The following is a 25,281-nucleotide window of genomic DNA, read 5'->3' as shown; positions in this document are numbered from 1 at the left end:
CCTCTGACTCTTTTGCCAATTACAATCTGGATTCAGATTTTTAACTCTTTAACCTCCCACCCGACCCCAACCCACCCATTTTTTGGGGGTTAAAATTCTCCCCTATGTCTCTATCTATAAAGCTAAGGATTTCATATGCCCTTTTTTTTTTTAAAAACAAAAAAAACAGCCCTCTCAAGTTGTCCTGCCACCTTCAAAAACTTGTGTCTGCACACCCCTTTAAAATTGTACCATTTAACTTATATCACCTCCTCATTTCTCCTACCAAAAGTATCACTTCACACTTCCCTGCATTAAATTTTATCTCCAATGTGTCTGCCCATTTTACCAATCTGTCCATGTCCTCCTGTTCTATCCTCCTCACTGTTTGCTCCATTTCTGAGTTTCACGTCATCTCGAAACTTTGAAATTATGCCCTGTATACCCAAGTCCAGGTCATTTATATGTCAAAAATAGCAGTGATCCCAATACCGACCCTTGGGAACACCACTGCACACCGCGACCATTACTCTCTGCTTTCTGTCCCTTAGCCAATTACGTCTCTATGTAGCCACTGCCCCTTTAATCCTATGGGCTTCAACTTTACTAACAAGTCTATTATGTGGTACTTTATTCAAACACTTTCTGAAAGTTCATATACACAACACTCATCAACCCTCTCCATTAGTTCAAAGAACACATCGCAAGTTAGCTCCCTGAAGGTAGCTGAAAAGGTAGATAAGGTGGTTAAGAAGTCATATGGGAGGGATACTTTCCTTTATTAGCCGAAGCATAGAATACAAGAGTAGGGAGGTTATGCTTGAACTGTATCAAACACTAGTTAGGCCACAGCTAGAGTACTGTGTGTAGTGCAGGAAAGATGTGATTGCACTAGAGAGGGTACAGAGGAGATTTACGAAGATGCTGCCTGGACTGGAGAGTTTTAGCCAAGAAGAAAGATCTAGAAAGTGGGATTAGGCTGGATTGCTGTTTTTTGGCCGGCACAGACACAATGGGCTAATTGGCCTCCTTCTGTGCTGTAAATTTGTATGATTCCATTATTCTACGATTTGCCTTTAACAAGTCTGTGCTGGCTTTCATTTATTAATGCATATTTTCCCAAGTGAATTTATTTTGTCCCAATTTAGTGTCTCTAAAAACTTTCCCTACCATCGACATTTGGCTGACTGGCCTGTATTTGCCAGGTTTATCCCTCCCACCTTTTTTGAGCAGGGTTGTTAACATTTGTAATCCTCCAGTCCTCTGGCAACACTTCCATATCTAACAAGGATTGGAAGATTGTGGCCAGAGCCTCTGCAATTATTGCCCTAACTTCTCTCCCATCCAGACGGGGTAATTTTTCTACTTTTAAGCGCTGCCAACCTTTTAAGTACCTCCTCATTATCTATTTTTATCCTAAACAATTTCTCTCCTCCTTTACTGTGACATTGACAGCATTCTCCTTGGTGAAGACCGATCTAAACTACTCACTTGGTCTCTCAGCTATGCCCTCTGCTGTTATGAGAAGATCTCTTTTTTGGTCCCAAATGGGCATGGCATTAGAAGTTGAGATCAAAAAAGACAAAGGGCCCGAGTTTGGTGAAGCTTAAGTTCTGCCCAAGTACTGTCCAAAGGACCACTAAGATCCTGACGGTACTTTGGGCAGAAGTTTCAGGGAAAAATGTGGGATAGACCGCCCGGCGACAAAAATGGGCCTTGCACGCCGATTCAGGGCGTCAGCTCCCATTTTGGGCGGCAAATGCGATCCTCGGCAAAGTCCCGCCGAGGATAGAGTCAGGCCCAAGGGGTGGGGTGGGGGGCGGAAACTGATAAAATAAAAAGTTTTCAAACCAATTTTTAAAAAAAAAACAGAAACCTTCAGGGGACCCCATCCACCTAAATCTCTGCAAAAGAAATAAAGAAAACAAGTGCACCAACCTTTTTTTTTTTGCAGGTCTTCATACTTACCATTGAGCTAAGACCTGCCTCCACGCGGCAGTCTTTTCCCCTGCTGGAGCGCAGGACCGCCAGGACCAAACTGGGAATGCAGCGGGCGGGAGGACTCTTGTGGGCGGCGCACGCCAGTGGACGCTACCCAGCGGCCTTCCCACCCCGCCGGCGTGAAGACCTGACCCAACTCGCGCGGAGGGGAGAGCGCCCAAAAACCATCAAGACCGCCGAGAAAACTTGGCGGCAGCCAATAGTAAGTCGACCAAACTCGGGCCCAAAGATATTTGAGATAGAAATGGAGGGAGATAATTGATAAACTAACCAAACTTAGAGAAGATAAAAACCCCAGTCCAGATGGATTGCATCCACGCATATTAAAAGAAGTTTGGTAAGGTATAGCAGAGGCAATATTACAAATATATTTATTAGAAAGGGGGAGAGAACTGGCAGAACAAGCTAATGTGATTCCTATATTTAAAAAGGGAGATGGAACATATTCAGGGAACAGAGGAGGAATGCAAGAAAGTACAGGAAGACATTAATAAACTAATATGGGTGTGTAATTGGCAAATGAAGTTCAATATAGATAAATCTGAGGTAGTACATTTTGGTAGGAAGAATAAGGAGGCCACATACTCCTTGGAAAGTAAGGCCCCAAGTTTCGACATGATTTGCTCCTGATTTTTTAGGAGCAACTGGTGTAGAACAGAGTATCTTAGAAATCGGAATTATCACCATTTAGTTTGCTCCAGTTCTAGTCAATTAGAACAGTTTCACTTTGGAACAGAATTTTTTTTTTCAAAAGGGGTGTGTCCGGCCACTTACACCTGTTTTCAAAGTTTCGTCAGTGAAAACTTACTCCAAACTAACTTAGAATGGAGTAAGTGAAGATTTTTCTACGTTCGAAAAAACCTCATCTACAGAAAATCAGGCGCAGGTTACAAATCAGGCATAGGGAATGGGGGGGGGAGGGGGTTTAAAGGGAAGTTTACAAACATTAAATCCTTCAGTTTTACAAATAAAGAGCCATCATCAATAATAAATGATAAAAACATCAATAAATCAACCAATAAATCAATCAAAAAAAATTAATAAGAAATAATTTTTTAAATCAATAAATAAAACATTTTCTACTTACCGACTGCAGCACCGGGAGCCCTCCAACAGCGTGCTGGGATGCCCCCCCCCCCCCCCAGTGTGTCTCTGTCAGTGTCTCTATCTCTCTGTCTGTCTGTGTGTGTGTGTCTCATTCTCTGTCTGTGTCTCTGACAGCGAGGGGAGGGGAAGGAGGGGGGTAGAGGGAGGGAGGGATGCGGGAGAAGGGGGAGGGATGCGGGAGAAGGGGGAGGGATGCGGGAGAAGGGGGAGGGATGCGGGAGAAGGGGGAGGGATGCGGGAGAAGGGGGAGGGATGCGGGAGAAGGGGGAGGGATGCGGGAGAAGGGGGAGGGATGCGGGAGAAGGGGGAGGGATGCGGGAGAAGGGGGAGGGATGCGGGAGAAGGGGGAGGGATGCGGGAGAAGGGGGAGGGATGCGGGAGAAGGGGGAGGGATGCGGGAGAAGGGGGAGGGATGCGGGAGAAGGGGGAGGGATGCGGGAGAAGGGGGAGGGATGCGGGAGAAGGGGGAGGGATGAGGGAGAAGGGGGAGGGATGCGGGAGAAGGGGGAGGGATGCGGGAGAAGGGGGAGGGATGCGGGAGAAGGGGGAGGGATGCGGGAGAAGGGGGAGGGATGCGGGAGAAGGGGGAGGGATGCGGGAGAAGGGGGAGGGATGCGGGAGAAGGGGGAGGGATGCGGGAGAAGGGGGAGGGATGCGGGAGATTGGGGAGGGATGCGGGAGATTGGGGGGGGGGGAAATGAGATGGGGGGGAATGAGATGGGGGGGGAATGAGATATGGGGGGGGGAATGAGATATGGGGGGGGAATGAGATGGGGGGGGATGAGATGGGGGGGATGAGATGGGGGGGGGATGAGATGGGGGGGGATGAGATGGGGGGGGATGAGATGGGGGGGGATGAGATGGGGGGGGATGAGATGGGGGGGGATGAGATGGGGGGGGATGAGATGGGGGGGGATGAGATGGGGGGGGATGAGATGGGGGGGGATGAGATGGGGGGGATGAGATGGGGGGGATGAGATGGGGGGGGATGAGATGGGGGGGGATGAGATGGGGGGGGATGAGATGGGGGGGGATGAGATGGGGGGGGGATGAGATGGGGGGGATGAGATGGGGGGGGATGAGATGGGGGGGATGAGATGGGGGGGGAAGAGATGGGGGGAAATGAGATGGGGGGGGAATGAGATGGGGGGGGTGAGATGGGGTGGGAAATGAGATGGGGGGGGAAATGAGATGGGGGGGGGAAATGAGATGGGGGGCGGAGGGATGAGATGGGGGGCGGAGGGATGAGATGGGGGGCGGAGGGATGAGATGGGGGGCGGAGGGATGAGATGGGGGGCGGAGGGATGAGATGGGGGGCGGAGGGATGAGATGGGGGGCGGAGGGATGAGATGGGGGGCGGAGGGATGAGATGGGGGGCGGAGGGATGAGATGGGGGGCGGAGGGATGAGATGGGGGGCGGAGGGATGAGATGGGGGGGGCGGAGGGATGAGATGGGGGGGGCGGAGGGATGAGATGGGGGGGCGGAGGGATGAGATGGGGGGCGGAGGGATGAGATGGGGGGCGGAGGGATGAGATGGGGGGCGGAGGGATGAGATGGGGGGGGCGGAGGGATGAGATGGGGGGGGCGGAGGGATGAGATGGGGGGGCGGAGGGATGAGATGGGGGGGCGGAGGGATGAGATGGGGGGCGGAGGGATGAGATGGGGGGCGGAGGGATGAGATGGGGGGCGGAGGGATGAGATGGGGGGCGGAGGGATGAGATGGGGGGCGGAGGGATGAGATGGGGGGCGGAGGGATGAGATGGGGGGCGGAGGGATGAGATGGGGGGCGGAGGGATGAGATGGGGGGCGGAGGGATGAGATGGGGGGCAGAGGGATGAGATGGGGGGCGGAGGGATGAGATGGGGGGCGGAGGGATGAGATGGGGGGCGGAGGGATGAGATGGGGGGCAGAGGGATGAGATGGGGGGCGGAGGGATGAGATGGGGGGCGGAGGGATGAGATGGGGAGCGGAGGAGAAGGGGGAGGGAGAGCTGAACGGGTCGGGCCCCGCCGGGCCCAAGACTTCGGGCAGGGCCCGTCCCCAGCACCAGATTTACAGGTAGGTGGCGTTGGGTTGGGTCGGGTCGGGGGGAGCGCGGGTCGGGGGGGGTGGTGGGAAGGAGGTCGGTTCGGTTTGGGTCGGGGGGAGGAAGGGAGAGGGAGGTCAGGTCGGGTCCAGTCGCGGGGGGGGGGGGGCGGGGGGAAGCGGGAGTCGGGTCGGTGTCGGGTCCGGTCCGGAGGCGGGGGGAAGCGGGAGTCGGGATGGGTCCAGTCCGGGGTGTCGGGTTGGGTTCGGGGGGAAGCGGGAGTTGGGTCGGTGTCGGGTCCGGTCCGGGGGGGTGGCAAGCAGGAGTCGGGTCCGGTCAGGAGGCGGGGGGCGGGAAGCGGGTGTCGGGTCTGGTCGGGAGGAAGCAGGAGCTGGCCGTGGGAGGAGCCTTATTCACGCAGCCCCAGTGAGGCCATTCGGCCAGGGCTAGGGGCTGCGTGCTTCCGCCCCTCCCACACAGAGCTGTAGCGTGCATGTGCAGAGGTCCCAGCACTGTTTTCAGTGCAGGGACCTGGCTCCGCCCCCTACAGCTCCTGCTGCGCTGCGCCGAGCTGCAAACGACCTGCAGGGAGCTGGAGAATCTGGAAGTTTTTTTTTAGGCGCACTTTGTGGCGCGAAAAACGGGCGTCCAGGTCGGGACTGCGCCGTTCTAAGCGCGCCTCGAAACTTGGGCCCTAAGTATCTAAATTGGGTAGAGGAACAGAGGAATCTGGGGGTACAGAACATAAATCATTAAAATTAACGATGCAGTTTAATAAGGCCATAAAAAAAAACAAAGCACAGGGGTTCATTTCTAGAGAATAGAATTGAAAAGCAGAGAAGTTATGTTAAACTTGTATAGAACCTTGGTTAAACCACATTTGTTGAACGCTAAATAGTTCTGGTCTCCATGTTATAAAAGAGATAAATGATTTACTCGGATGATACCAGAACAGAGAGATTATACCCATTAGGAAAAAAGTACCGGCTAGGGAGAAGACTGAGCAGTGACCTGATCGAGATCTTTAAGATTACGAAAGGGTTTGATACACGTTGAGAAGATATTACCACGAGGGGCCAAAGATATAAGATAGTCATTAATAAATCCAATAGGGAATTCAGGAGAAATTCTTTAGCCAGAGATTGGTTAGAATGTAGAACTCGCTACCACAAGGAGCAGTTGAGGCGATTGGCATGGATGCAGTTAAAGGGCTCGATAAACACATGAGGGAGAAAGGAATAGAATGATGTAGAACCATAGAAAAATTACAACACAGAAATGGCCATTCGGCCCATCACGCTCGTTAATGGAGTTAGATGAAGACAGGTAAGGAGCAGGCTCGTGTGAAGCATAAATATCGGCATAAACCTGATGGGCTGAATGGCCTGCTGTAAATAGTATGCAATTATGTAATCCCTCCCACCCTTTCACTAACTTCTCTATTACTCTTTGTGTTTATAAAAGACTTTTGGATTCCCTTTTGTGTTAGACGATAATCTATTCTCGTACACTCTCTTTGCCTCTCATTTCCTTTTTCAGTTCTGCACTCTTTGTATTCATCTTAGTTCTTCACTGAATTATGAACCTGACATTTATCATAAGCCTCCTTTTTGTGTTTCATTTTAACCTCTTTATCTTTCGTCATTGAGAGCTCTAGGTTTGGATGCCCTTCCTTTCCCCCTGGTGGGAACGTGTCTAGTCTGTAACCGAACAACCTCCTCTTTGAAGACCACCCATTTATTTCTCTTATCATTATTTCATGTCTTACAGGTGCAACGTTCCGAATCCAGAATTCCGAAAACCGGAATTGTCCGAAAACCGGACATTTTGGCGAGCGGCGTGGAGCGGAGGATCGGCGGGCGGCGAGATGCGAAATCCGGCACGGATTTGGTCCCGAGGATTCCGGATTTCAGACTATTGATTTTTTGTGTCTGAAATCCGGAAAAGGCCAAAAACCAGCATGAACTCTGTCCCGAGAATTCTGGATGTCAAACCTTGTACCTGTAGTAGCAAAGCAAATTAAATGTCAACATCTAAGTCAGATATCTAGGCCAAAGCTTTGGGTGTAACAGTGTGGATATCGTGTAGGCTGCCTTCAAATTTCCTCGGAGAGCGTGCTCAATGATGTGTTTCAGAGTCTGATTGCACAGTCACATGATGGGCAGGCTTTAATCTTCCATCTATGGAGAAGGCAGCAGCATCTACCATGACAGGTTCCGAGGTGATTGATGGTTGTCCACTGTTTGCGAGGAAGGTTTGATCCTTCAGGTTATACTGTAGGGGCCTCTAAAAAAGAATCCATTCCGTATGTCTTCCAAGCATTTGCTCATTTACTGTTTTACCCACCAATTGGTTCCAATCCACCTAGGCCAGATCCCTTTTCAACCCACTGAAATTATCTCTCTTCCAGTTGATTATTCTTTCCCAGGGCCTCAGAACTGTGGAACTCACTCCTTAGTTTCCTCAGTGTTTCAAAATCCAAGTTTAGCTTCATCTAATCCTTACATTTTTAAAAAACTGATTTGAACCTCGGTGCTCAATTGGACTGTGCACCTTGGTCCTCCACAGCTTAGTTGATGGTGGTGACTAATTCTGATACTCAGGTCTTCAGCAATACAACTAGGATGTTCTCAGAGTCCGTATGCACTGTGTGGTGGCCATTCATACCAATGCTATTGCAGACAGACGTATCTATTACAGAAGGTTAGTGAGCACAAGGTCAAGTCTCTGTTGGCTCCCTCAACATCTGACAAAATGGCCTTCCCCATCAAGAAGAATGAACAGAGTGAGAAGTCACCAGCCCTCCCATATTTTTAATAGTCACTGTGCTATTGCTAATACGCACAAAGCAGTTACTTATTCAATGCCTCAACCCTCTACTGTAAACATCAGCTCGACTGCATAACCCTTTAAAATAAAACATATTACCTTTAACAACATAATTCTGCAGTTTACCCTTTTTAAGCTATTTGTTTTGCAGTTAACTGAACACTATTAAAAATACTTAAAAAGCTTTGACTGAAATATCTGCAGATTTGCAAATTCTGCTGGACCATAATATTTCAGGGAAGATATTTATAGGCAATGACTGTTTCTGCAAGGATTTCAAGCCATGTGATGCATCTGCTATGATGGAAATCACTTAATTCAGAGTTCAAAGAAAGGATTTCAATTTTTTGCATTGTGTAGCTTAATTGAACTAAATTACTATCGAGGCAAACATCAGAAACTGAAAATCTTTATCCAGAAAGAGTTAGCAAACAACAGTGGGAAAAAAAATAGAAAACCAGGAATGGCTGAATTTAAATATGATTACTGCCACGTGAATATTAAAGAAAGAGTAGCTATATTGCAACAGTAAAGTCTGGTGAATATTGCAGGAAAGCTATGAGGATTCACATTTGCATTTGATTTCCCCTGTTGGTATTAAGCAAAATCTCTGCAGATGGTTAAGCACTTTCCCAATTTGCAAATAAGCAATATGTGAATATGTAAATGTATAGACTAACAGCTTTGTGACTGGAGTACAATGTTATGTAGATAATTGGCAGATCATTGGTGCTCAGAAAAATAGGCATGCATTCATCATTGAACAACTTAGTGTTTGTGTATTGATATTATTTTCAACTTAAATCTGTGTGTAATTAAAATAATGTCATTTAGACTCAAATTATTTATAAAACCTTACACATGATAAGAAATATCAATGAGAAAACACTTGCTATGCTGTTGCATTACTCTGCCCTCTCAAGATGTTAGAAAACTTTTGTGTTTGAAAATATGTTACCTTACCCTTGGATCTGCAGTCAGCAGCTTAAAGGCCTGGTACACCTGATTCTCTTGTACACCACCACCCAGGTCGAGGAAGTTTGCTGGTTTTCCTCCATGAAGATCAATGATATCGCACGTAGCCATGGCAAGGCCAGCTCCATTAACTGTTTATAAGAGAGACATCATCTTTTAAATCTTACAAGACATTATCTTATAATACACCAGGATAACAATAGAAAAAGGGATAAAAGTGCAGCAAAATTATGAACAGGTCTATGCACAAACTTTCAAGGTCAACAGCAGTGACTATAGAAAGAGCCTTACATTAAAGATGAAGCATCAAGACATATTGGGCTTCGTACTCTTGCTACACCAAAACAAAATGCAATCCTATTAAGTCTTGATTAACAATTCAATAGTATTTGCTCGACTGAGATTAGATCTAACGGTTATCCTTCCTTTCTTCAATCCTGATTAATGGAAAATACTCAAATGCATTTTCACTTAAATAGTGAATATTTCAGAAACAATAGCATGATAAATATAGCTGCAAATAAATATAGCTTACAGGTAAACAAAGATTTTGTCACAAAAAAGGGGTTCAACACTTTTATTGAGGTGTATAATACACTTCTGTTGTACTCAATGGCCGAGAAATTCGAGAGAGCAGCATCCTGTTTTCAGTCTCCTGAGTTTCCAATATGGCAGACAGGAAGTGCATGCTCATTACAAGGCCGCCATATTGGTGTAGGCAACTCTGTTAGCTTCAGGAGCATATGTCGAAATTATGTTAAGAGCTGAATATCTTATTTAAATTAGTTTCCTGCAGTTCTCGCCACATGTTGAACCTCCGCTGCCCCACCTCCCCCCCCCCCCACCCCCCAACCCAGCAACATGTGGTGCTAACCAGTAGGAAGGACACCTCACCAGTGCTTTTTAAAAAGATCATACAGTCGGCGCCCGCATGCAACAAGACTTGGACGACATACAGGTTTGGTCTGGTAAGTGGCAAGTAACAATCATGCCACATAGATGCCAGGCAATGACCATCTCCAACAGTAGAGTCTAACCACCTTTCCTTGACATTCAATGGCATTATCATCATCGAATCCCCACCATCAATATCCTGGGTCACCATTCACCAAAAACATAACTGGACCAACCACATAAATACTGCGGCTATAAGAGGTCAGAGATTGGGTATTCTGCGGCAAGTGACTCACCTACTGACTCCCCAAAACCTTTCCACCACCTACAAGACACAAGTCGGGAATGTGATGGAATATGCTCCACTTGCCTGGATGAGTGCAGCTCCTACAAAATTTAAGGAGCTCGACACCATCCAGGATAAAGTAGGCTGCTTGATTGGCACTCTAACCCCACTTTAAACATTCACTCTCTCCACCACCGGCACAATGTGGCAGCAACGTGTACCATATACAAGATGCATTGCAGCAGCTCACCAAAGCTTCTTCGACAGCACCTCCCAAACCCGCAATCTCTATCACCTAGAAGGACAAGCGCAGCACGCGTATGGGAACACCACCAGCTACAAGTTTATTTCCAAGTGACACATCATGCTGATTTGGAAATACATCAACCTTCCTTCATCGTCGTTGCGTCAAAATCTTGGAATTCCCTCCCTAACATCAATGTGGGATTACCTTCATCACATGGATTGCAGCGGTTCAAGGTGACGGCTCACCACCACCTTTGCAAGGGCAACTAGGGGCGGGCAATATTTGCTGGCCTTGTCATCCCATCAATGAATAAAAATAAATAATTTTTATAGGTTAGTTGCTGGTTTGTCATTTCAAGCTGTTGGTTGACTTCTCGATGTTTTGTGGCATGGTTTATCACTCTGGAAAGTTCACTTTGTCTGCACAGAACAAGAATTTGCTGGTGTTGCACTGTTGTTGTTTGCCTCAGATAGTTTGATTGCATGGGTGGTCTCATCGGGCTGCTTTCGGGGCTGAAGGATGAGGCAGGGCAACAACAAAGACAGCAGAGAGCAGGAGCAGCTACCACCAGAGGGAGGCGGAGGGGTTACTTCACAGGAGGACATATCCACAGAAGGTATTCAGGGAGCACTTCTCCGACACTAACTTAACCGAGGAGCAGTATCTGAGGCGCCTTTGCTTCACCGACAAGGTTGTTACTGAGCTATGTTTCCTGCTGCAGCCACAACTCGAGCCTTGCACTGGGGCATTGACAGCATTGTCTGCGGCCGTCAAGGTCACCATGACCTTGAACCTTTATCCCATGGGATCCTTCCAGGTTGCAACAGGTGACATCAGCAACATCGCCCAGTTCTCAGTCCACTAACGTGTCAGGCAGGTCACAGAGGCTCGCTACACCAGGGGCAACCCTTACATCTCTTTCCCTATGGAGAGAGTGAACTAGGATGAGTGCACAGTGGGCTTTAGCTTGCATGGAAGGGCTCCTCAGTGTCGAAAGTGCCACTGAGTGCACCCACATTGCCTCATGTGCTCCCTCTCACCAGCCTAGTATCTTTATCAATCCTCCCATGGAGCCAAGGCCACTCTCCTGGGACTGCATCTCCGCACTCCTGTGGCTCTGCTCGAGAATGGAGTGCGGAGTGAGGTCATCAGTGGCTCCCCTAAGCCAAACTGGCAGATGTCTAAGCTTCCATGGTAGCTGTGAGTGGTGTTAGGACAGGCTCCATGGCGACAGGGTACCACTGTGGTACCAGATGTTATGTTTGTAATCTTGGTTGGTAGATCTGGGGATCAAAGAGTTTGTGGCTCTGTAGAATGCTCTAATTCTAAGTATGGCATAATTTTCAGCATGAGTGATTTACAGAAAATGTATTTTACACTTATGTGCTAGGAAAGACTGCCATTTAATACTCAAGTGGTGAAACAGCCAACACCAAACCACATAATATGTTAAAAATAGAAGTGTGGTTTGCACTACAATATCCGTTTGCCCTGCACTAAGCTAGACTAATTTGTGATCCACTCCTTTTAAACTAGGCCTGCAGTGCATGTAATGTTCCGCTCCATTAATCATGCTTGTGCAGAGCTGCATTGATTGCAAGCTCATTGAAACACTGCTCAGCACTTAAAGAAGAAATACATAACAAGTCACATTAAACGTCAAACAAATGAAAAGTTCTAACTAACAAAATTGATAGTATATCATAAGCAGACCTATCCATGAATGTGGGAATGAGAACATGCTTTTTAATATAACAAAAAGAGCTTCATATTGATGCAAAACTTTAACAAAAAGCCTTGTTAATTTTTTTGAATTTTCCAATCAAGCGTACTTTTATTGCTTTGTACTAAAGCCATCTCCTTTGGCCAACTTTAATACAAAATCTCTGCTTCACATTGCTCTTACTAACTTATGGGCGCTGTAGAACGACGACATATCACTGAGAAATCATTCCTATTGCGTCCCTTTTTGTGGCTCGTGCACACAGAGGGCCCAAGTTTTGGCCTCAGTGGCTCCTGATTTTTTGGAGCAACTGGTGTAGAACAGAATATCTTAGAAATTCAAAATTCTTGGCATTTAGTTTGCTCCAGTTCTAGTCAGTTAGAACAGATTCACTTTGGAACAGAATTTTTTTTTCAAAAGGGGGCGTGTCCGGCCACTTACGCCTGTTTTCAAAGTTTCGGCAGTGAAAACTTACTCCAAACTAACTTAGAATGGAGTAAGTGAAGATTTTTGTACGCTCGAAAAAACCTTATCTACACTTTAGAAAATCAGGTGTAGGTTACAAATCAGGCGTAGGGAATGGGAGGAGAGGGGTTTAAAGGGAAGTTTACAAACATTATTTGTAAAACTGAAGTGTTTAAAGAGCCATCATCAATAATAAATGATAAAAACATCAATAAATCAACAAATAAATCAATCAAAAAAAAAATTAATAAGAAAAATTTTTTTTTTTAAATCAATAAAACAAAACATTTTCTACTTACCGACTGCAGCACCAGGAGGCCTCCAAGAGCATGCTAGAATGCCCCCACCCCACCTCCCCTCAGTGTGTCTCTGTCTGTCTGTGTGTGTCTCTCACTCTCTGTCTGTCAGTGTCTGTGTTTCTGACAGCGAGGGATGGTGGAGTGGCGGGGAGGGAGTGGGTGGAGTGGGGGAAAGAGAGTGGGTGGAGTGGGGGAAAGAGAGTGGGTGGAGTGGGGGAAAGAGAGTGGGTGGGGGGGGAAGAGAGTGGGTGGAGTGGGGGAAAGAGAGTGGGTGGGGGGGGGAAGAGAGTGGGTGGGGGGGGGAAGAGAGTGGGTGGGGGGGGAAGAGAGTGGGTGGGGGGGGAAGAGAGTGGGTGGGGGGGGAAGAGAGTGGGTGGGGGGGGAAGAGAGTGGGTGGGGGGGGAAGAGAGTGGGTGGGGGGGGAAGAGAGTGGGTGGGGGGGGAAGAGAGTGGGTGGGGGGGGAAGAGAGTGGGTGGGGGGGGAAGAGAGTGGGTGGGGGGGGAAGAGAGTGGGTGGGGGGGGAAGAGAGTGGGTGGGGGGGGAAGAGAGTGGGTGGGGGGGGAAGAGAGTGGGTGGGGGGGGAAGAGAGTGGGTGGGGGGGGAAGAGAGTGGGTGGGGGGGGAAGAGAGTGGGTGGGGGGGGAAGAGAGTGGGTGGGGGGGGAAGAGAGTGGGTGGGGGGGGAAGAGAGTGGGTGGGGGGGGAAGAGAGTGGGTGGGGGGGGAAGAGAGTGGGTGGGGGGGGAAGAGAGTGGGTGGGGGGGGAAGAGAGTGGGTGGGGGGGGAAGAGAGTGGGTGGGGGGGGAAGAGAGTGGGTGGGGGGGGAAGAGAGTGGGTGGGGGGGGAAGAGAGTGGGTGGGGGGGGAAGAGAGTGGGTGGGGGGGGAAGAGAGTGGGTGGGGGGGGAAGAGAGTGGGTGGGGGGGGAAGAGAGTGGGTGGGGGGGGAAGAGAGTGGGTGGGGGGGGAAGAGAGTGGGTGGGGGGGGAAGAGAGTGGGTGGGGGGGGAAGAGAGTGGGTGGGGGGGGAAGAGAGTGGGTGGGGGGGGAAGAGAGTGGGTGGGGGGGGAAGAGAGTGGGTGGGGGGGGAAGAGAGTGGGTGGGGGGGGAAGAGAGTGGGTGGGGGGGGAAGAGAGTGGGTGGGGGGGGAAGAGAGTGGGTGGGGGGGGAAGAGAGTGGGTGGGGGGGGAAGAGAGTGGGTGGGGGGGGAAGAGAGTGGGTGGGGGGGGAAGAGAGTGGGTGGGGGGGGAAGAGAGTGGGTGGGGGGGGAAGAGAGTGGGTGGGGGGGGAAGAGAGTGGGTGGGGGGGGAAGAGAGTGGGTGGGGGGGGAAGAGAGTGGGTGGGGGGGGAAGAGAGTGGGTGGGGGGGAAGAGAGTGGGTGGGGGGGGAAGAGAGTGGGTGGGGGGGGAAGAGAGTGGGTGGGGGGGGAAGAGAGTGGGTGGGGGGGGAAGAGAGTGGGTGGGGGGGGAAGAGAGTGGGTGGGTGGGGAAGAGAGTGGGTGGGGGGGAAGAGAGTGGGTGGGGGGGGAAGAGAGTGGGTGGGGGGGGAAGAGAGTGGGTGGGGGGGGAAGAGAGTGGGTGGGGGGGGGAAGAGAGTGGGTGGGGGGGGAAGAGAGTGGGTGGGGGGGGAAGAGAGTGGGTGGGGGGGGAAGAGAGTGGGTGGGGGGGGAAGAGAGTGGGTGGGGGGGGAAGAGAGTGGGTGGGGGGGGAAGAGAGTGGGTTGGGGGGGGAAGAGAGTGGGTGGGGGGGAAGAGAGTGGGTGGGGGGGGAAGAGAGTGGGTGGGGGGGGAAGAGAGTGGGTGGGGGGGGAAGAGAGTGGGTGGGGGGGGAAGAGAGTGGGTGGGGGGGGAGAGAGTGGGTGGGGGGGGAGAGAGTGGGTGGGGGGGGAGAGAGTGGGTGGGGGGGGGAGAGAGTGGGTGGGGGGGGAGAGAGTGGGTGGGGGGGAGAGAGTGGGTGGGGGGAGAGAGTGGGTGGGGGGGGTGACAAGGGAGGGGGGGTGACAAGGGAGGGGGGGTGACAAGGGAGGGGGGAGAGAAAGGAGGGAGGGGAGAGGTGAGAGAAAGGAGGGAGGGGAGGGGGGGAGGAGAGGTAGGAGGAGGGAGGGGAGGGGGGGAGGAGAGGTAGGAGGAGGGAGGGGAGGGGAGGCGGGGGGAGAGAAGGGAGGGAGGGAAAGGGGGGAGAGAAGGGGGGGGGGAAGAGAGAGAGAGAGAGAAGAGGGGGGGAAGGAGAGAGAGAGAGAGAGAGAGAGAGAGAGAGAGTGAGAGAAAGGAGAGGGAGGCTGAACGGGCCGGGCCCGGCTGGGCCCAAGACTGCGAGCTTAGACTTACCGGATTGACAGGTATGTGGCGTCGGGTACGGGGTCCGTGGGGGTCGGGAGCGTGGATCGGGGCGGAGGGGAGTGGGGGTCGGTCGATCGGGGGGGGGGGCGGAGATCGGTCGGCGGGGGGGGGGGGGGGGGGAGGAGGAGGAGATCGGTCGGGAGCGGAGGTCGGTCGTGGAGGGGGGGGGAAGGTTGGGAGCGGGGAAAGCGGAGGTCGGGTCGGGGTGGGAGGGTGGAGGGGTGGGAGCGGGAGTCAAGTCGGGTCGGGTCCGGAGGAAGCAGGAGCTGGGCAAGGGAGGAGCCTTATTCACGCAGCCCCAGTGAGGCCATTGGGCCAGGGCTAGGGGCTGCGTGCTTCGGGCCCCTCCCACACAGTTTTGGGCGCCTGGAGCTACTGCACATGTGCGCCCACTGTAGCGCGCATGTGCAGAGGTCCCGGCACTGTTTTCAGCGCAGGGACCTAGCTCCGCCCCCTACAGTTTTTGCTGTGCCGCGCCGCGGGCCAGAGGACCAGCAGGGAGCCGGAGAATCTGGAAGTTTTTTTTAGGCGCACTTTGTGGCGCGAAAAACGGGCGTCCAGGTCGGGGCTGCGCCGTTCTAAGTGCGGCCCGAAACTTGGGCCCAGAAAGTCTTTCAAGCTGTATTTTATAACAAATATTCATCATCTCTGAATGAACTATGTACCAGAGCCTATCCCTGAAAATTAAACACCCTCAATAGCTTTCTAGTTAAGTTGCATCAGAAATTGTTTGTAACCACTAAGATAAAATAAACATTGCAATTTAAGAACTTAGTTTCACTGTAAATCTTTGGAAATTGAATTATTTATCTTAGTCTAAATATATGAAAACTTGACAATTTTTTTAAATCAACAATATTTTACATACATCATGACTTTAATACATGAAAATATCCAAAAGCATTTCATACAGAAGATAGATGGAGGATAAAGGAGACCTGGCAAAAGACAAGTCATAAGGAGGGAGGGTAGTAGCAAGTCTCAAAGGTTTAGGGAGGAAATTCCAGAGAGCAGGGCAAAGACAAATGAAAGCTGTGATAGGCACAGGGAGAAGGGGTTGTACAGGAGCCAAGACTCGGAGGACTATAAGTGGCGAGCTGGGATATCGAACTGGAAGATGTTGTAGACGTCGAGTGTGGTGAGGCCATAAAGGAATTTGTAAATGAGAACATCAATCTTGAATTGGGTTTAGTGAGAGCCAGTTGAGTTCAGCAAAGATAGGAGTAAGTGAGTGAGACTTTGTGCAGGTGTTGAAGACGTGGATAAGTTTGAGTTTGTATAATGAATGTGGGAGGGGCTTGTGCAGGGCAATTCAAGAAGTCAAATCTTGAGGGAATCTTGAGGTAACACAAAAGCATGCACGAGGGTTTCAACAACGGAGGGGGTGAGGTGGGGCAAGGCAGGTTATGTTGCAGAGGGAGAAGCATGACCTTTTAGTGATGGATAGTATATGGTAGTTTGAAACTTAGTTGAAAATTGAACAGAGCATTGAGATGGCTTGGTTCAACGTAAATGAACAGCCAGAAAGGGGGATAGAATTGGAAGCAAGGAAATTAAATTTTTGGTAAAAAATCAAATAAGATGCCTTCGGTTTGCCCAGTGTTCAACTGGAGGACGTTATATCAACTCAATAAGTTTGAAATTCATACTGACTAAAAACAAATTCATCTGAGAAGCAACAAGGAAAATTACCTGGACAGCTCCTTTCAAACAACATAATCTACAATTGCTTCTGGGCATATCAAAAGGGAATCTCTATTTAATCCAGCAAACAATTATGGCATTTTCCACTGAATTAAAAATTCTTTACAATAGTTTAACTTACAGACTCGTTCCACTTACCAAAGCAAGCAATATTTCCCTCCATACCAATGTATTTGAGGTCATACTTTGCTGCTTCACTCTCCAAGGGATCACTTTCTGATATGTCATCCTGAGAAAAAATTTCCCTTTGTCTGAATTCTGCATTGTCGTCAAAGTTGATTTTGGCATCGAAGCAAACAACTGAAAGGCCAAGAGTGAAATGAGTTTAAAAATAACATTTATAAAGTATTTGATAAAAGCACTTCACAATTAGAATGTATTTATCAGTTCGAAGTGAACTTCATTATTTGTGAAGGAGTTAAAAAGCAACATATTTTTTACGTTGGATAACATAGAAAATAAAACTACACAAACCATCTCAAAAACCTTGATTAAATTTAAAACACAAGTCAAAAGATCTGCTCAATCTACAGGAAAAATGACACAGAATAAAAACAAGTTCAATTATGATATAGAATAAAAAGGAGTTCAGTAGCTAACACAATGAGAAATCTGAATAACACTCTTACTTACATTAATAATGTACTAACTGGCACAGTTATGTGGCACTCCCAAAGCTAAAAGACAATATCAATATAAAGGTGATTTTTTTTCCTCTCTAGGTTGCCAACAATTAAGATTTCTTTTAACCTACAAATAACTTTATTGAAAGTTTAATAAAAAAACGATTGTTAGTATTTGAGTGGAGTCTTATATTCTTTAAAAAAAACAGGCAAAATAAGGGATTCTATATTTTCCAATATGGATGCAGTTTAGACCCGAATGATTAGAATACAGGCTCAAATTGAAGTGTTCTGCTTCTCCATCCAATCTTCCAAAGTCAGCTTTTTTTGCATAGCTCTAAATGCAGATTTGGACTTGTACAGGGAAACAGAAAAGTGTGTGTAAGTGAAACTTAAAGCGATAGGGACAATTAAATAGCAGTGTCAAAATAGGATGACAACAATTCTGGAAAGGCTCAAAAGGCAACTGAACCCATTAGTAGCCTTTACCAAAGCTAGAAGGAGAATAGACTTACAAGTGAGGCAAAAATGAAATGAAAGGAAACCCAAGGTACAGGCATGCATCCCCAAGCAAGTGATGGCACATTCCAATGTCCAACCCCAACTTTGATGACCACTGAAATGAAGCATTAGGTGGTTGTGCAGGAGTGATAATTCTCTTTGCCACTCCACAGCACCATCCCTACAGGTCAGCATTGCTGCATGTCTGTAAGAAGATGGAAGCAGGTTGGAGACTACAGCTTTAAGGAGGATATTAAAAGGAGAGGCATGGAGAAAGATGTGGGGGGGGGGGGGGAGGGTGGTCTGGTCAGCCAGGAGAGCATTGACATAATCGAGAAGAAACTGAATAAACAAACAGCCATGATTATAATCAGTGGGACAGCCAGCATTGCTGAGAGGTATCCTGTTAAATATATGCAATGAAAATTGCAGACAAATATATATGTGAAATAGGTGTGCCGAATGAGAAAGACTAAATTACATAATACCCAGCTAAGGAAAACTTGGATTAATAGCAATCAAAAATTAATAATGTGTATAAGATCTTGGGTAATTAGAAGGACAATGCTGCAGGAAACAATGCATCAAAGCATTTAAAGGAAATCAAGAAATTGTGAACAAATTTTCAGCATTATTTAAACACCAAATATATTCAAGTGAACTGCTTGAGATATATACTAATTAATCAGAACATTCATTTAAACTTTAATTGACACATATCTAAATAGCTCACAAAGACAAAATACTTGGAACTCGTGGGTTAAACTACCGCAACTGAACATGGTATTTAGTGGTACAGGTACAGTGAAACTTGTAAATTATGGTCACCTAGTGATTGACATAAGCTGTCCTATTTTTGGAGGTGTGCTTATTTTCAAAATGGTCATTTGTATGTACTGTAAAATGGGGAGTTCTTTACCCAGCATTAATAGCGGCAGAGAAAACACTCTATCCCGGAAATAGAGCGGTTTCTGTGCCGCTGAGTAAAGTGCTCCCGATTCCATAAAAGCCTCTTCTTTCACAAAACCCTCTGCCGCCTCACACTGTCTGGCATACACTGACCTTAAGAGAAAGGAAGCAAGCTGCAAGGAGATGCACCAGTGCTCCTGACTTCGTGAAAGTTCCAGCTACAGCAGCTGTGACCCGTGTTTTAAGTTGTAAAAGGCCGAGGAGAATTGAACGCTGTCCGCAGTTCGCAATTTGCAAGAATCCCTAGTTCCTAGTGGCTAGAAGAGCCAGTCACAGGATGGGTGTTCTGTGCAAGTGACTCATCTTCTGACTCCCCAAAGCCATCGACAAGGCACAAGTCAGGAGTGTGGTGGAAGACTCTCCACTTGCCTGGATTAATGCAGCTACAGATTCAATTAAACAGTCTTTCCTTTCTAAGTTGGCGTCTTACACCAGTTACCTTAAAACCAGTTACACAATCCTCAGAAGAATCAACTCCACATAATTCTACTGGCTCAATACAATTAGCTATTAGCCTGTGTCATGAGGTCCTCCACAGAACCTTTATTAACCGCCACCCTACCCCCTCGCCCACCTTCCCCCATAAGACACTTTTTTTTCAGTATGCTTGAAAATCTCATACTGAAAATAATGATTTAGTTTTGTGCAGAATAATCATAGCTCAAAATATACTGTACATTTTTACCAGGTATCAACTAGGTTTGATATATTACACAGGTGGACAAGCTTGCAATATGCCTGGAAGGAAAATGTAGTTTGCACCAAAGCAGTGTAACGTTTCCTTTTGCAAGAATGTTTATCTTTAAATCACTGCCAAAACAATTATAGGTACTTTCAATTTAAAGTTCAATGTTTCTACAATAAAACAGATGGTTATTTGTATTCTATTTCACCGTCTTGCACAACACAGGACTACAGCATGGCGCGCAGCTAATATATGAAAGAGAAAGGCTAGCTCCTTCCAGTGTAATCCAGATCACTGGATAATTGCCATTTATTAGAAATTGCATATCAATTTTTACTCATTTCCAACTCCAATCCTTACATTTCCTAAACAACAACATTCAATTCTCATTTTTCCACGAGATGAGGGATGTCCATACCTAAAGGAAGTTTATTCGCTGGTCTAAACATAGCCCTCGAGTATTGGAACAAGACACTAATCTGTTTTTTTTTTAATGCTTTGTTAATCACGTGCTCCTCCATTTAACAGTCTTTCTGTTATCCCTTCTATAGCATATTGGGCTAGACTTTCTTATTATTTTCAGCGGGTTCTTGGCGATACAGCCGTTTTCTCGCCCGGCGAAAGTTTCCCTCTTAGTTTTTTTTTTAGTGGTATCACCCAAATCTGAAAACGCCCGCCGGGACCAAACCGCCGACGTGCAACGCTGAGAAAATCGCAAGGGCGTAAAAGTTTGGCCTCAACGGAAGCCCATCCAGATCATCGAGGGATCCGCCCTGTGAAAGCTGCTTAAACAGGGGGGGTAGGTGAGCACCTCTGCAAAAAAAGGTAAGTTAAAGGTTCTTTATTTTTTTTTTAATTTTAAAACGGCGATTAGGTGTAAAAGTGTCTTGGGATGCTTTTTGTTTTTATTTTTTTATTGAATTTTTTAAAAAAGATTTCCCCCCTCCCTAGGCCCAAACGCAGCCTCGAACTAAATTTTAAATACTTACCATCCATTCCAGTAAGAACTGCCCTTTTTACTTGAAATCCCCTTAATCGCCGAGAATAAAAGGTGAAACGTCCATTTTCTCGCCGGGCGATTAGTTTTAATTAATTTTAACATAAACGTGGAAATTCTCACCAGCATTACTTACCAAACATTCGCGTTTTTTTCTAAGCGGGCAATCGGGCGTTGAGGTGCTCATGAGGAAAGTCTAGCCCATTACATTTAAGTTATGACATGATTTTATATTTCTTGCCGAGGCCATCATCCAATACCCAATAAAAAAATACCCGTAAATATGTCGTAATACAGGAAACAATTCAGGTCTGTTCCTGGCCAGCTGGCCTCCCCAAAATCTAAACTTTAAACCTCTGGCCCTCTCAAATGATAATTAAAGCATTCGTGCTTGCAGCCCCGTGCAAACATGCCCACGCCAAGTTACCTCTAGAAAAGAAAATTAGTCCTTCTCGGGCCCTAGATACTAATTAAAAAATGGCCAAATACTTCATCAAGCCTCTGCTGTTGCAGAACAAATTTAACAATCCCCGTCAAGCTCTGCGCCCCTTCCTGTTAACAGATGTTAAAATCTGGCCCCATTAGGTCTTTCTTCTTGTGCCTCCCAAATCTAGATAGAAAAGAATTGATGCATAACTCTGCTCTGCACTCATGGAATTTCAGTTAGTGAGAAAAATAAAACAACAGATGCAAAGTTTACAGAAAGTATTTTGAGCGATTTGTGAAAAGGTGATGCAGAACTATCCTGTGGTCAGATTGTGCAATTACAGGGCGATGAATTTACATGGATAGCCTCCATTATAAATGTGCACATAAAGGGGCCATGTTTCGGCCTGAGATGCTCCTGTTTTTTTGGAGCAACTGGTTTAGAATGGAGTATCTTAGAAATTGCAATTCTCGGCATTTAGTTTGCTACAGTTCTAGTCAGTTGGAACAGTTTCAGTTTGGAACAGATTTTTTTTTCCAAAAGGGGGCGTATCCGGCCACTTACGCCCGTTTTGAAAGTTTAGGCAGTGAAAATTTACTCCAAACTAACTTAGAATGGAGTAAGTGTAGATTTTTGTGCGCTCAGAAAAATCTTGTCTACACTTAGAAAATCAGGCGTAGGTTACAAATCAGGCGTAAGGAATGGGGGGGGGGGTTTAAAGGGAAGTTTACAAACATTAAACACTTCAGTTTTACAAATAAAGAGCCATCAATAATAATAAATGATAAATACATCAATAAATCAACCAATAAATCAATCAAAAAAAATTAATAAAAAATTAAAAAATCAATAAATAAAACATTTTCTACTTACCGACTGCAGCACCGGGAGCCCTCCAACAGCGTGCTGGGATGCCCTCCCCCCCCCCTCCCAGTGCGTCTCTATCCCTCTGTGTGTGTCACTCTCACACTCTGTCTGTCAGTGTCTGTGTTTCTGACAGCGAGGGAGGGGGAGGGGGGGCGGAGGAGGGAAGTGGGGGAGGAAAGAGGGAGGGAGGGAGGGAGGGGGAGGAAAGAGGGAGGGAGGAAAGAGGGAGGGAGGGGGAGGAAAGAGGGAGGGAGGAAAGAGGGAGGGAGGAAAGAGGGAGGGAGGAAAGAGGGAGGGAGGGAGGGAGGGAGGGAGGGGGAGGAGGGAGGGAGAGAGGGGGAGGAAAGAGGGAAGGAGGGGGAGGAAAGAGGGAGGGAGGGGGGAGGAAAGAGGGAGGGAGGGGGGAGGAAAGAGGGAGGGAGGGGGGAGGAAATAGGGAGGGAGGGGGGAGGAAATATGGAGGGAGGGGGGAGGAAATAGGGAGGGAGGGGGGAGGAAATAGGGAGGGAGGGGGGAGGAAAGGGGGAGGGAGAGGGAGGAAAGAGGGAGGAAAGAGGGAGGAAAGAGGGAGGAAAGAGGGAGGAAAGAGGGAGGAAAGAGGGAGGAAAGAGGGAGGAAAGAGGGAGGAAAGAGGGAGGAAAGAGGGAGGAAAGAGGGAGGAAAGAGGGAGGAAAGAGGGAGGAAAGAGGGAGGAAAGAGGGAGGAAAGAGGGAGGAAAGAGGGAGGAAAGAGGGAGGAAAGAGGGAGGAAAGAGGGAGGAAAGAGGGAGGGAGGAAAGAGGGAGGAAAGAGGGAGGAAAGAGGGAGGAAAGAGGGAGGGAGGGAGGGAGGGAGGGGGAGGAAAGAGGGAGGGAGGGGGAGGAAAGAGGGAGGGAGGGGGAGGAAAGAGGGAAGGAGGGGGAGGAAAGAGGGAAGGAGGGGGAGGAAAGAGGGAAGGAGGGGGAGGAAAGAGGGAAGGAGGGGAGGAAAGAGGGAAGGAGGGGGAGGAAAGAGGGAGGGAGGGGGAGGAAAGAGGGAGGGAGGGGGAGGAAAGAGGGAGGGAGGGGGAGGAAAGAGGGAGGGAGGGGGAGGAAAGAGGGAGGGGGGAGGAAAGAGGGAGGGAGGGAGGGGGGAGGAAATAGGGAGGGAGGGGGAGGAAATAGGGAGGGAGGGGGAGGAAAGAGGGAGGGAGGGGGAGGGAAGAGGGAGGGAGGGGAGGAAAGAGGGAGGGAGGGGGAGGAAGAGGGGAGGGAGGGAGAGGAGGGAGGAGGAAAGAGGGAGGGAGGGGAGGGAGGGAGGGGGAGGAAAGAGGGAGGGAAGGGAGGGGAAGAAGGAGGGAGGGGGGAGGGAAAGAGGGAGGGAGGGGGGAGGAAAGAGGGAGGGAGGGGGAGGAAAGAGGGAGGGAGGGGAGGGAGGGGGGAGGAAAGAGGGAGGGAGGGGGGAGGAAAGAGGGAGGGAGGGGGAGGAAAGAGGAGGGAGGGGAGGGGGGAGGAAAGAGGGAGGGAGGGGGAGAAAGAGAAAGGAGGGGGGAGAAGAGGGAGGGAGGGGGAGGAAAGAGGGAGGGAGGGGGAGGAAAGAGGGAGGGAGGGGGGAGGAAAGAGGGAGGGAGGGGGAGGAAAGAGGGAGGGAGGGGGAGGAAAGAGGGAGGGAGGGGGAGAGGAAGAGGGAGGGAGGAGGAGAGGAAAGAGGGAGGGAGGGGGAGGACAGAGGGAGGGAGGGGGAGGAAAGAGGGAGGGAGGGGGGAGGACAGAGGGAGGGAGGGGGAGGAAAGAGGGAGGGAGGGGAGGACAGAGGGAGGGAGGGGGGAGGACAGAGGGAGGGAGGGGGAGGAAAGAGGGAGGGAGGGAGGGGAGGACAGAGGGAGGGGGAGGACAGAGGGAGGGAGGAAGGGGGGAGGACAGAGGGAGGGAGGGAGGGGGAGGACAGAGGGAGGGAGGGAGGGGGAGGACAGAGGGAGGGAGGAAGGGGGAGGGACAGAGGGAGGGAGGGAGGGAGGGAGGGGGAAAGAGGGAGGGAGGGAGGTGGAAGAAAGAGGGAGGGAGGGAGGTGGAAGAAAGAGGGAGGGAGGGAGATGGAGGGAAGGGAGAGGAGAGGGAGGCTGAAAGGGCCCGGCCCAGCGGGGCCCGCCCCCAGCACCAGAGTTAAAGGTAGGTGGCCAGGGGTCGGGTCAGGTCCTGGGGGGCGGAAAAGCGGGAAAGCGGGAGTCGGGTCCGGGAGCGGAAGTGGGTCGCGTCTGGGGCGGGGGAGCGGGATTCGGGTCGGGTGGAAGCGGGAGTCGGGGCCGGGGGGGTGGGGGGGAGTGGAGATCAGGTCAGGGGGAGAGTCGAGTCGGGTCCGGGAGCGGAGCGGCAGTCGGGTCAAATCTGGGGCGGGGGAGCAGGAGTCGAGTCAGGTCGGGTCCGGGGGGAGTCGGAGCAGGAGCTGGGGGGGGGGGGGGGGGTGGGGTTTGAGAGAACCAGCTGAAGGGAGGAAGCAGGAGCTGGGCGTGGGAGGTGCAGCCTGATCCACGCAGCCCCAGTGAGCCCATTCGGCCAGGGCTAGGGGCTGCGTGGTTCGGGCCCCTCACACGCAGTTTTGGGCGCCTGGAGCTACTGCACTTGCGCGCCCATTGTAGCGCGCATGTGCAGAGGTCTCGGCACTGTTTGCCGCGCAGGGACCTAGCTCCGCCCCCTACAGCTCGTGCTGCACCGCGCCCAGCTCCAGAGGACCTGCAGGGAGGACCTGTAAGTATTTTTTAGGCGCACTTGTGGGCGCGGAAAACTGGCGTCCAGGTCGGGGCTGCTCCGTTCTAGGCGCGGCCCGAAACTTGGGCCCAAAGATTTATAATAGAAAACGTGTGGCAGCCGGAAGTGTGTTTTTGTAGACAGGACTGAGCTATGTGGTAGTGTGTTACATATAAAACAATAAATTAAATACACAACATGGGAGGATCTCATTCGAAACACCATCACTGGTTCATTTGTGTCATGGCACATCAAGTTTTTTGCTTCTGTCTATTTTCATGCTGCATGTAGTTCCATTTTCCTGCTGCACCTCATACGGATAATCTATTTATCCACAATTATTACCCAGATAAAGGATAACTAGCATAATAGCCTTTAATAAAGTAGTCTATACATTCTGTGGTGCTCTTCAGAAATTGATACAAACCTAAATTTAAAAATAGCTTGAGTGACAATTCAGGACTATAAAAATTGCCTCTCAGTCTGCTGAACCCACGTTTGGGTATTTCCATCTTCCTAAAACACCTTCAAATGGTATATCAATGCCAATATAGTTACTTTACAACGGCCTGGAATTTGCGATCAGTGGCGAAGCGACGGTGCTCGCCACTGATCTCGAAGAAAGTTGACCACAAACTTGAGA

The 25,281-nt window shown here is 49.3% G+C and overlaps 1 protein-coding gene across 1 annotated transcript in view; it reads right to left on the bottom strand.

Moving 5' to 3' along the window:
• Nucleotides 1-25,281, bottom strand: part of suclg2 (succinate-CoA ligase GDP-forming subunit beta) — a 509,575-nt gene that overhangs the window by 191,189 nt on the left and 293,105 nt on the right. Inside the window, exons 8-9 of the mRNA XM_070894661.1 lie at nt 17,007-17,168; nt 8,907-9,049 (exon numbers count right to left, since the gene is read on the bottom strand). Coding sequence (XP_070750762.1) covers nt 8,907-9,049; nt 17,007-17,168 — 305 coding nt within the window. The remainder of the gene's footprint in view (nt 1-8,906; nt 9,050-17,006; nt 17,169-25,281) is intronic.

The sequence above is a fragment of the Pristiophorus japonicus genome, chromosome 12 (assembly GCF_044704955.1).
Source record: "Pristiophorus japonicus isolate sPriJap1 chromosome 12, sPriJap1.hap1, whole genome shotgun sequence".
Classification (NCBI taxonomy): domain Eukaryota; kingdom Metazoa; phylum Chordata; class Chondrichthyes; family Pristiophoridae; genus Pristiophorus; species Pristiophorus japonicus.
The sequence above is the reverse complement of the archived record's forward strand: the minus strand, read 5'-3'. Positions and strand labels throughout refer to the sequence as shown.